Below are 12,307 nucleotides of genomic sequence, written 5' to 3'. Positions count from 1 at the left end.
ATGTTTTTCTTAACTAGTTTATTTTCCACAATCTAAATTTTTGAAAATCCAAAAAATATTTTTCTTGAAGATAATTTCCATGAAACAAACGGAGTCTTAGTTTAATGTAATCGCCAATGTCTAACCCTGAGATGTGGATCATAGTACACACACCCCATTAAGTTCAAACAATATCATATTTCGATCATTCATATGTACATTTGGCTCACATATTAGTATGTCCTTGAGATTCTCCTAGCCTTATACTTAGGTAAGTTTGTGTTTAATTTTGACAGGATGTGAACTTCATTATAAGATTCATTACTGCTTTGATACATTATAAAAAAAAAAAAATCATGAATAAGGTTTAAATCAAACATTGCATCATAATCTATTTATTATTTGTCTAACTTCACACACAATAAAAAGAAAAGAAAAATAAGATAAACAGTCTAATCCCATCTCAATGCAGAAGTAAAATTCCCATCACTTCCATTTTAAATACGTGAAAATTAAACATTTTTTTTTATCTCTGCTCCCACAAGGAAAATAAAAAATAGCAACAAAAAATTAAAATAAAAATAAAAATTATCTCTGCTTGGGGAGGTCTTGACCGGTCAAGAAAGAATGGAAGAGAGCAAGAGCTTCACTGGGCTTGTTGAGAGGCACCAGGTGACCTGCACCCCTCACCGTCAACAGTGTCAATCCTTCTTCATATTCCACCATCCTCCCTCCAACCTGCCAAAAAAATTTAATAATTTTTGCTCACTAATCCCATTTTTTAATTGTAATTGCGATTTTAATTGATCATCTTTTCCTTGGAAAATCACGTGTGTAAAGGAAACAAGAAAGCAAAATGACAATGTAAGAAATAATGACTGACCTGATGGTCATGGTACCACGAACGCCAAGGAGATTTAATAGACAGCCCGAGAGCTTCGACGCAGTACCTCGTCCCAATCACCGGCACTCTACCGTCTGCGTCGCCGCTGCCCCTCGAAACCCAAACCCAAATTCTGTCAATAGCGTCGATAAATTCTTTCTTTGGTTTTTTTGGGATTATTCCCAGCTCCGCGAGCATAAATATGATCGCAAGTTATTCAGAGAATTCATCGGCGAAATGTTTTCTTTGATTAGATAGCCAAAAATTAGGGGAAACCATGAAGCAAGTTTTATGCAAGACGCAGAGAGTGTACCTGTACACCCATATTTTAAGCCCTCCCTTGATGAGTTTGGTGTAGATAGGCAGCACTGAGAACACCGTGTAGTTATACGTATTCAACATGGAATTGCTAACCAAAAAACAAAAATAAACAATTGATGCATTATTTAAAAAGCAGTACGATGATGGTGATGATTATTTAATGCCCATTGAGTTGTCTATATACTTACTTGCAGACATTCCATTTAAAGTTGGAATTGACTGCTCTCACATGGAGAGAAGACTGAACATCTTGTCTGTTGAAGTACATTTCTGCATACTGAGAGTAACATGGATCATACCCTGCTGGGATTCTCATCCTCCTCAAACCATATCCATTCACCTACAAGAATTGAAATTTCAGGCCGACTATGATCAGATTCGCATAGACCGAGCGAACGAAAGGACATAAATTGTCCAACTTTCATTTGCCAAACACCCACATGATTCTGATTGACCGTATCCGTTGCGTTGGTGGTAAAATGAGTTGTATGCGCATGTAACTAAACTTGTTGCGATTGCATTGATTACCTTGGTGAGCGACTCGAAGCGGTTTTCGCTGGTATGAGATGGAGAAGAAGATGTGGAGGAGGAGTTGAGGAGGCATATCGGGGTGTAGATGTTGTAGATGTCAATCTCTTGCTGGTAGGAGGCGAACACGACGTTCATGGCCTTGTTGCACTCGATAGACCAGTTGGAGACTTTGAAATCACAAACTTGCTTGCATTTATCGTAGAGCTGGTCCGAGATCACAGCATGGCTCCATGCATACTCGAGCAGGCCCTTGTAGTCATAGTAGCCATTCGTTACTGGATTCCCCACCTGCAACGTGATTAGTTAATTTCGTATTTCTACTTTCAATATTGACGTTTTCTTACGGATTTTTTATCTGGTTTTTATCATCAATAGCTCCTTTCGAAGCAAGGAGCAGAATTCGCTCAGGTTCGGCTTTCTTCGTGTGCATTTGGCACGCAAGTTAAAACGAGTGCAGGACATAAAAGATGCTGTTACTTTTATTGGGTGTTGATCACGAGGGTAGTGCATATTTTTCTCTACCGTGGTTGATAGGAAGTCACAGAAGAGTTCAACAAAATTGAGGTCGAAAGTCACGGAGCATAAACAATCATTAATTTCTTGGGACAGGGTTCGAGGCTTTTTGAGTAACTTACAATGAAGCCTTTGAGGTTGATTGGTGTGTATTTAGCTGTGTCTTTATTTCTGTCATAGATTAGCTCAGCTAGCTGAGGAACATAGTGACCTGTGAAGAAAACAAGGAAACGTCTGATTCAAGCTTGGCGTATGTGAGAGAGAGAGAGAGAGAGAGAGAGAGACCTGCATAGCTTTCTCCAGCAAGGAAGAAATCATAGGTCTTGAACTGTGGGAACTTTTGAAGCCAATTCACCATGAAGCTGTATGCATCCTCAGCTGAGAAAAACTCAAATACTCTCATTCATTAGTTTCAAGTTCGTTTCAAAAGCAACACTTGAGCCAAAGAATTGGAACTTTTTCTGTTTACTCCAATTGAATCAATTAACACATTACCGACAAAGGCATCATCTAGAATGGACAGATCAGAGGATGTGTTGGTGTAAGAGAACCCAACTCCAACTGGTGACTCCACAAACAGCAGATTTGCTTCTGCAGCACAAGTCAGCAACTCAGATTAAATTGCTTCGCTGTTCTTTGCTTTTCTCTCTCTCTCTCTCTTTTGTTTTCTCTACTGAGACCAATTATGACCGAGTTTCTTTGCCAAAAAGAGGACTTTTCATATCCATTTCTTGAAGGAATGTTGCTTTTTTAGATAAACTAATTCTTGAATGTGACATTGGACTAAAATAAAGGGAAGAAAGACCTTGATTCCAAGCAAATTCGTTGTATATAAGGCCAGTCCCATTGGTGTCCACTCTCAGGGGCCCCAATTCCACAGCAGCACCATACCCAATTGATGAGCAACCAGGACCTTCACAAATTAACTTCCAAAAAGTCAAAAACTAGCAACAGCAAAAAACCCATCAACAATCAGACATTCTTGTTTCGAATGATACCTCCATTGAACCAAAGAACAAGAGGTCTCTGTGAAGATTGATTCTGGGCCTCGAAGAACCAGTAGAAGAGGGCCCTCCCATGGGCTTCATTGACTGTGATGTAGCCTGAGAACTGGGAGATTGAGGGGGTTGAGGGCTGCCCTGGGAGATTTATGACCCTGTCTGATTCTGCCGTGTACCGAGATTCATCCCCTGGTGAGAATGTCTGGGGTCGTTGTTCCGTTTCTGGGGGCGATTTAATGCCGGTGGTGATTGAAGGGCTGCTTAGGAAGACTAGGAGGTGGATGGACAAAAGAGAGAGAGCGAAGGCATTAATTGAGGATGGAGATGATGCCATCTCGCTTGTTGCTCCCAAGGAAGCTTAGGATTGACCAGCAGGGTCCCGGAGGCCCTGTTTAAATAATTAAGGGAGAGTGAAAGCGACTGGGAGAGAGACAGGGAGAAGCGATGTATTATCATTCATATGTCAATCACGTGATGGACTTCTGCCAAGTTCACTATCGTGCACAGAAGAATCGAGACGCATGTGGCTTTTCACCCCACGAATCCACCAAGTAGACCAACCTGTTATGGATTATCAGTGCTTGGCTACATCAGAGAAGTGGGACTTGAATGTATGAAAACTCACCCAGAAACAAAAGGAATGCAGGTATCCTCAGTAGGTTAACAAGTGTAAGAATCTATCTTGGCTAGAGCATTATCTCCTCTATTCCCCACAAAAAAAAAAAAAAAAAAAAAAAGGAAAAAAGAAAAATTATCATCTTACTGTCGATAAACCTAGTATCAAGCCATTGATAATCATTAGCATCTGAAGTGGAATAGAAGAGCTGTAAAGTTCTGCACTCAATCTGATGACAAAGGCCCATAGCTGTGCACTTACCTTGAATTCCAGAGCATCTGCGCACTGTAATTCTCATCTCGTGATTTCTTTGACTTTTATCATTCTGTGGCTGGTGAGATTGCATTGATGAAGACCTTCATGGAATTGCGCTGAATGCATCTTTTTCTGACGAATTGGCACGAGTATCTTGAGAATCGGATTGGGATGAGCCTAAAAAGATAGAGTGTCCACTTTCCGGTTTTGTGAAATCAAATGACTGGCTGATGCAAAAAGTGATGGTGTCCGTACTCTCTATCAGCGTGCAATTTCATGGCCAGAGCATCCCAGCCACAAGTGACCTAATCTTGTTAGGCACATGAACGCGTGACCGAGCTGGCACAATGGATGGAGTCAAATCATGTAAACTTAGGTTTCAGGAGATCGTGATAGCTTAAAATGTTCAAGGGAACAGATCGTCATCCTCTCAATTTGGCCTCGAAACAATGACATCCCCTACAAACGCATCACAACCGCTTGGTATTAATGATCTAGAGAGAGCCTGAGCTGAGCGAGTAACCAGTGAACATAACAATTCTAGGTAACGTGTTACTAGAGATACTTATGTCCTGGCACCACCTAATATTGCAGCCTACAGAATGTAACTGGAGCCCAACAAGTTTAGCTTTCGCCCCAAAAAGAAGAAATTCAACTTGACCACGGGCAAGAAGAAGCACGACACCAAACTCGCCAGCCACAAAATATAGATTTTCTACTTTGTCTTACATTTGAATTTACAGTGATTTACAACAAACTAAAGCGAAATTATTCATGTTACAGGAATATTTAGTCCTCTCACAGAGGGTCGGAGTATTACTCCTGGAAAACCTACCATGTATTATACGTATATACACTTACACTAGGGATTGGACAAATTTTTACTGGGGGCTATCCAATAAAATTACACCAGGTTTCGGGAAATACGAGGAGAATGATAACCCTACTGATGGATCGTCCACTACATCCTCCTCCTGTAACACAAGCTTTTGCCAAGCTTTACCGCACTTTAGGAATATGCATCCTCCAACTATTCCTTCGATGTCTTGAAAAGTTCACCTTGCTGCAGAAAAGTAATCAAGAACATTTAGCCAAAAAAAACCAGAGAATCTTGATAAGTATGATAAATTAAGGGGTCATTGTTGCTCTAATGTCCAACATCAAAGACAGGACGAAGTTTGGAAGTAATAATTGTGACATTCATCTAAATGTCGAAGGAAAAAATACCTACAAATAAATACCTGCTTCGTTCATTCTCAATCATAGCAGGTTTGCTTCTATATTCAGCATAATTCCGAAACATAGAGGTCAGCAGCAATAACAAGATTCATCATGCAAAGTAGAAGGTTGTGCAGGTATTTCCTTGAGGCTAATCTAAAAGGTTGTGTGTTCAAATTTCAGTCCTGCTCTACAGGCCTTTCCTTTTAAAAGAAAAATAAAAGCAACAACTCTCTCTGACCTTGTGAAGAAATAATAGTTCGGTGTCCAAACATGTAAGAACATGTCATAGCGAAGTGATTGACCATACAGTCCACAAGGTTAAGTTCTCAGTTGTTCATGAGAACAGACGGTGAAAGCTTCTATACCATAACTAGTAGCTTCACAGGAGTGCAGCCTATGAGATCAGGCTACGTTTTATGGTAGCCAAAAAACTAGATGGGGCTAGGATTATCATCAACGTCAAGTTACAGACTGTGTACCCAGCAACTGTTTGAAGGAATTCAAGTTTTTCCCTGCCACAACCCCCCTTGAAGGACCTTTTTGGAGAACCTTATAGTCATAGGGTGTGTTTGGGAGAGCATAACGTGTACTCAAGTTACAATACTGCGTACTTAGTTTCTTAAGTTCCTTGTCTGAAGTCTTGCTTTGGTTTGATTGATGATGCAGAAATATAGGAGTCGGAATTTGCCTCGATCCCTTTTGATCTACTCAGGCAAGACTATTCAATGGCAGACACCTTTGATAACTATCTTTGATGTGCCATGACTGGTAAAATTAGATTATTACCAGAACCAGAACATTAGCATATGACAAAGCAAACATCAGTACCTTACATAGAGACCGACAACAAAAATCAGAGACATTAAGGAAGAGGCTGAAGGATTATTTCTTGTTCTTCCTTCTGAGATTTCCTTTTCTTTCTCAGTGGGAAAGAAAGGAATATGCATCTGAACAAGCGGCTGAAGGGGTCCTGAAGACCTTCCATCTCATAATGTCCAAATCTCCAATCCCGGGGGACATAAGGTCGTTGGGTAGGTTTGTCCAGGCCTCCTGTAAGAAGGTAAAACAGAATCACAGTTTGGAAAGAATGGCTGAAAAGGTTTGGCCAAATACTCTCTTGTGGGAACTAGAAGCACTTCCATATCCGTCCATGATTGGTATTTAAGTTCCTATAGATCTCCTTTTCTGCTATAACTTGAAATAAAAAAGAACTAGCTTTTTCTGACCCAAAAAAGGCGTTCCTGAAACCTCTCAAAAGTAGGAAACTACATGAAGCCACCAAACATAAATTAGACATCTAGGTTATCTATCTGTTTCTGGCCAAAAAGAAGTTGTCTGTCTGTTAAACTAATATAGCACTGTGGATGCAGATACATAATTTGGTCATACCTGCGTACATCAATCCATGTTTGTCCACTGCTCGATAGAAAGGCCTTGTTTTTTTATCTTTAGCAGCTCTATAGAGTTCGTTCCATGCAAGCATTCGGTCTTCCCTAGTGATTCTACCTGTTGTTACCACCTGAGGCAAATGGAAAATGATCACTGAAAAGGTAAAGAAGGAGAAGAGTGGAGAAGAAGAGGGGGGTAGCCTGCCGGGAGTTGAGTGGGAGTATAAATGAACTATCAAAGTAGCAAGCATAGACCTTACTTTAGAAAACAAATGGTATGATGGGCGTGGTACCCGAGCAAGACCATTGGCTCGGTCAACTGCTACTAGTCCAAACTTTGGACCATAACCGTCTGCCCACTCCCAGTTATCAGATATAGTCCAGAATAGGTAACCAAGCACACGGACCCCCTACAGATGGAAAGAAGCAGAGCTAACCAAAGCGAAATCGGACAAAGGATAATTCACAGAAAAAGTTGAATTGCAGAGTTGCAGGTCAAACCATGAGCGTAGCTGCGTAAATAGCAAGCAGATGTTCCAATAAATACGGCCGACGTATCAAATCTGTCTCATCAGAAACTCCATTCTCTGTAATGATGAAGGGTATATTTAGATGCTTGTATCTTTCATTGAATTGTAGCAACATGCGATACAAGCCATCAGGATAAACACCGCGTCCAGATTCACTATATTCATCAGTCTCCACTAGTTTCAATCCAGCACCAGAGACCACCTCCTGAGAAGCAAGAATGTGTATACATTATTGCAATGATTTTTTAGTGGTATGAGGATGTCAGATGTCGAGTAGAGAAAGAACCTGTCCATAATAGTTGATTCCTATAAAATCAAGCTTCTCACATATACTATCCACATATGGGAAGAGAGTCAAAGAATTGGCCAATGAAACAGAGGCAACATCAAACAGGCCATGAGGACGCATAAAAGAGACATTGTGTGCCACTCCAACTGGTGGATTTGACAAGGCTCCGCTGTAAATACCACAAAAGATTGTGAAAAAATAGCATTTATACTAAAAAGGTTATAACAGTAGCCAATGTCAATGAACAAGGTCAAGGCAGCATAAAAACTTTTAGCAGCAATGACTTAGACCATCTAAATGAGACTGACCACATAACAATACACTGGAAGAGTGAGTACATGTATGCATGCACCAGTGCTGTTGACACTTAACACATAATATTGATGTTCCAAAAGAAAATTAAGGATTCAATTGGAGAAGAAACCTTTGTTCGTGGATATAATCATAGGCCTTCATGTGTGCAACAGCTATCCAATGCATAGCCTGTTTAAAAACGCCAGTTGGCAGTGCAGAAGTGGCAGCCTCCAACATATCAGGGTGGCCACCAGGCCAAGCACCAGCGCAGTAGGTAAGCATACAAAATACATGAGGCTCATTAAATGTAACCCAGTAATCCACACAATCTGAAACAGAGTCAACAACAAGCCTGCAATGCAAGAGCACTGAAATTAACTTTAAGCATGTGTACATACATATAATTCGCTCACAAAGTAATGGTGCAACATAAGATCGGTGCTCATGATGAGACAGCTGCAATATAATACAGGACAGTATCATTTGGACTAGTTCACAGCAGCGAGCCATGCCACAAACAAGCAGAAGCTGAATATACTCCTTTTCTACTGCTTCAACCCATTAGTGAAAACTGTTTTACTCTCAGCACACCGTTGGAAACTGCATCGGTTTAGCTCTGAACATAGAGCTTCTGGACCATGAATCCACAGAGAGGAACAAAATGAAACCACAATTAAAAAAAAAATAAAGATTGAACAAAGGTTTCTGTGAGCTTTGAATACTACAGACTAGATACAGGTGGCTAATTTGATTTCACAGAACAGTCAGTCAGACTTGATTGCTCTGTCGAAAGAGAGACAAAGCCTGTAATGTCCGAACCCCACAAAACAATCAGTGGATATGGTAAGGATGACTAACATTGTAAATTTCATGAAGTAATCAACAGTTTTTTCCATCTTCCAGCCTCCATATTCACCTGCCCATGGTGGCAAAGAGTGATGAAAGAGAGTGAGCATCACCTTCATCCCATAAAAGCGAACCCTATGGATGATCCACTTATAGCGCTCTAAAGCTGCATAATTAACCTGAAAAGGAGAATTGCAGCCTATCAATTATTTCCAATGAATAATACTCTTCATTCATAACATCTTCATGTTAAAGACAGTTCAGCAAAACACATTTAAGAAAAAGCAATTTCTTTAATCCAAGTTTCGATACCACAACTTGGACAAATCAAGAATTATCATTAGTTGAGTTTATGAATGGCCAATATCAGACTAACACTATCTTTAAGTCCATTGACTGGTTCCTCCGGCATGACTCGTGTCCAGTCTATCCCCATTCTGAAAACACTGATCCCGGTATCTTTAGCAAGTCTTAGTTCAGTGTCAGGATCACTCCAAAACCTTAATCTCTCCTCCCTGAAAGTGATTCAAACAATACAAACATCAATTCCATAGAAAATTAATCTACAAGTCACCTTTATTTTTTATTATTATTCTTTTTTTAATGTTTGCCAGAGACAAAAGATACTATGATGGACTTTACCAAAAAAAAAAAAAGTTACTATGATGGAAACACGGAGATGATAATATATGTAGATAAAACTCAAGAATATGCCAATAAATCCTATTGAACAGAGAAAAAACACATTTCCCAGACGTATATTAAATGATCAAGTGCCTAGGCTTTCAACACTTGAAAACTTAGGCTTACGGATGTGGAACATTATGCCAGGAAGCAACATTATGATGGTCTGCTTCATCTGGTGTAGCATCTGTTACTTCTTCCTCCACGAACTTTTGGAATCCTCTAATCATGGCTTCCATAGAAACCGTAAGAGGCCTTTTCTTTTTCACTATTTTATTAGCATTTTTGCTAGATGATGAAACTTGCTGAGAACTGCCATCTCCAGCAGCTGAAGCGATGACTGCATCTGCAGTTTGGGGTCCTTGCTGTGACTCCGGCTTGTCAGAGGGGCTCTCTTCTGCAAACTGGAGCCATGCATCGTTAAGCTTATCCTCAACATGTGCAGGAGCTGTCGCCAATCAAAAAAAAACTCCTCCCCCTCTGCAAGAGTTAGAAATTATAAAGTTATTCAGCAAACCAATCCTCCCCCCTCCCTTCTCTAAATCAACAGTTAGTATTGCGTATGCGTCAATCCATGTAGGTAAACTCTACTCTCCGCTCCCTGATCTAAATCATCACAACACTCGAATCAGCCAACTTCAAATTCTAAATCTCCCACTGTTTAAGAACAGTGGTGTCTAACTGAGGACAGTCATTCATGTTGGCCATGATTCATTAACAATCACATCACACATGTCACTCATTCGAGATCAACAACTTATACACAACATTCTCATCATCCCACTAAATTTTGTGCGCTCACACAGGCTGCACATCAAACTGCATCCATGAAGAGTTCAAGAGTCATCAAATTTCTTATGTCCACAAATTATTAGTGAAGAGATAGCTGAACAGGATGACATTAATTCAGTTTGCAAGTAAAACAGGTCCTACAAGATAGTGCATGTGAAGAGCTAACTTATAAATAAGTGACAGACATATTTTCCCTCGAAGACTCAAAATTTATGACAGCATCCAGGTGACAATATGAGAACCGCAATTGAGGGACTATGATCAATTATAAAGGTCGAGTTTCAAATATAGAGAGTGCTCGTGCGTGACTCTCAGTTTTAGCATTTGAGATTTGACTTTTCTTCAGTACCGACCACGTCGAATCTTCAAAATCACCTTAAATATTTGCCGTGGCTTTGCGAAAACTACGAAAAAAAAAAAAAAAAAAGCTAACCATACAACATTCCATTTTCATAGGATGACAAAGAGCAAAACCATTCCAAATGGAGCAGCGTGCCAACGAGCTACGACAGTCGTCAGCAAACGCTTACTACAAACTCATTGTCATCCAGCACCGTTTCAGAGATTCAAAGCGGAAATCTCAATCCCTCGCCAGAATGTCAACACCGCAACTCCTCCATCGACCTCAACAACCACCACGCACGCACCCGCGCACCGCAATAAGCGACAGCGTTCGCCGTTCGCCCGGCGAGCGACTCCAGCTCGCGAGAAATCATCAATCATCGAGCGAGCGAGGTTGCTCGGAGATACGTACCGGCGCCGGCGTTGAAAACGGCGAGGACGTCCGCGGACTCGTCTATGGGCGACTTGAAGGGGCGCAGGTTCTTCCTGCGGAAGCGGGAGAAGGAGAAGGCGTTGGCCGCGACGGTCACCGTCACCAGGACCCCCGCGACCTTCGTCGCCGACACGAAGATCGCCGCGAAAGCCATCGCCGGCCGCCGGAGCTAGTCGGCCGCCGGAGCTGCCAGAACGCCTAGAAGCTTCAAGAAGTGAGAGAGAGAGAGAGAGAGAGAGGGAGTGTCCTTCCGTTTCGGATTGGATTAGGTGGCGGGCGGAGATGCGGGGATGGTTCGAACGATCCACGTGTCGCGATTTTAACGGTCGTCTCAACGAACTTGCTTCGCGCTCTGGATTTCCTGATTCCGACAGATGCGTTAACGTGCGAAGTTCGAACATCGATACTTTGTCATTTTCGGACTTAAGAAAGATACATCGAATCATGTCGGTTTCCCCGCGCAAGTACCTGGCCGAGTCGAGCCAACTGGCTAGAACACGTTACATCAGTTCAAGTCGGCATTTGACTCGAGCTCGATTGATATTTTGAAATGCGCAATTGGATTAAGCAAGACGTTTTTGTGGTTTGAATTCGATTGAATTTGGAACTTGGAGTAGTTCCGTGCCCGATCCGTGCTCTGTTTCGCCGTCCTTTTCTTAGGTTTTTCTTCACGGCCCTTGTTGTTGCTTTGTCTTTGCCTTCCGTGGGCTCGTCGGCACGAATGAAATCCTTGCCTCCTCCTATCCCAATGGGGTCCCCTCACGCTAGCCGACGCCAAGGTCGTGCCTCTCATCTCCCCTCCTGCGTCGGCAAGCCCTTCCCACAACCCGCTATCGCGGGCCCATCTTGCCATCGCCAGCTCGCCTCGCCTCCAATTCAAGCTCTTCCGAGCCACCACAACGGGGACACTGCCGCAACTGGCTTGTCCAGCCCCGTCCGTCGTTCATTTAGTCACCGAGAAGTTCTGAGCCCAATATCATGGATCTTACATATTTCTCATGTGGGCTTTTCCTATTGATACGAGTGAATTTATTCAAAACAAAAAATTCATTTTCTTGGAACATGCTTCTCTCTTGTGACAAAGCTTCATGGCCCAGAACATAGATTAGACTAAGAAGGGGCCAACGGGCAATAACCGAGAATCAAACATGAACCAACGGGACAACCCGTGAAGTGGGCCTAAAAACTTGACCCGGCCCATGACAAAGAGCAAGAGCCCAACCCGACCCAATATTTCGCATCGGCCCAATTATGATTATTAATTATAAGCCTAGATTGTCACCATGCCAATCCATACACGGTACGCGTACATTCAATTAATGCATCGAAACTCTTAATCATCTCGATGGGGGCTAAACTGTTAAATTTTTATTTTTTGGCCGGGTGCTG

At 41.8% G+C, this 12,307-nt stretch overlaps 2 protein-coding genes across 2 annotated transcripts; both read right to left on the bottom strand.

Annotated features, from left to right (window-relative positions):
- Positions 1–345: 345 nt before the first annotated feature.
- Positions 346–4,425, bottom strand: LOC104415259 (serine carboxypeptidase-like 33). Its single transcript, XM_010026522.3, has 11 exons — positions 4,106–4,425; positions 3,226–3,789; positions 3,033–3,140; positions 2,723–2,818; positions 2,513–2,605; positions 2,350–2,438; positions 1,712–2,002; positions 1,372–1,523; positions 1,176–1,271; positions 863–968; positions 346–717 (listed from the first exon to the last, which is right to left on the bottom strand). Exons 2-11 carry the CDS (start codon positions 3,560–3,562, stop codon positions 568–570), a joined length of 1,518 nt encoding a protein of 505 aa, XP_010024824.2. The 5' UTR covers positions 3,563–3,789; positions 4,106–4,425; the 3' UTR covers positions 346–567.
- Positions 4,426–4,789: 364 nt separating this feature from the next.
- LOC104415260 (beta-glucosidase-like SFR2, chloroplastic) lies at positions 4,790–11,157 on the bottom strand. The gene is given in 11 exon segments (XM_039308765.1): positions 4,790–5,162; positions 6,149–6,370; positions 6,710–6,839; positions 6,969–7,118; positions 7,210–7,443; positions 7,525–7,696; positions 7,952–8,173; positions 8,680–8,846; positions 9,044–9,182; positions 9,478–9,831; positions 10,894–11,157. Coding segments are annotated over 10 exon segments (1,935 nt in total). The 5' UTR covers positions 11,073–11,157; the 3' UTR covers positions 4,790–5,162; positions 6,149–6,182.
- Positions 11,158–12,307: the final 1,150 nt, after the last annotated feature.

Source organism: Eucalyptus grandis, chromosome 3 (genome assembly GCF_016545825.1).
Source record: "Eucalyptus grandis isolate ANBG69807.140 chromosome 3, ASM1654582v1, whole genome shotgun sequence".
Classification (NCBI taxonomy): domain Eukaryota; kingdom Viridiplantae; phylum Streptophyta; class Magnoliopsida; order Myrtales; family Myrtaceae; genus Eucalyptus; species Eucalyptus grandis.
The sequence above is the reverse complement of the archived record's forward strand: the minus strand, read 5'-3'. Positions and strand labels throughout refer to the sequence as shown.

Bases quoted from the DNA above. Each gene is read 5' to 3' on its own strand.
- LOC104415259 (XM_010026522.3), bottom strand. From the start codon at position 3,562: ATGGCATCATCTCCATCCTCAATTAATGCCTTCGCTCTCTCTCTTTTG. The intron at 2,819-3,032 runs GTCTTTCTTCCC...CTTGTGCTGCAG, and splicing joins CGAATTTGCTTGGAATCAAG to AAGCAAATCTGCTGTTTGTG. The intron at 718-862 runs GTCAGTCATTAT...TTTTTTTGGCAG, and splicing joins CGTGGTACCATGACCATCAG to GTTGGAGGGAGGATGGTGGA.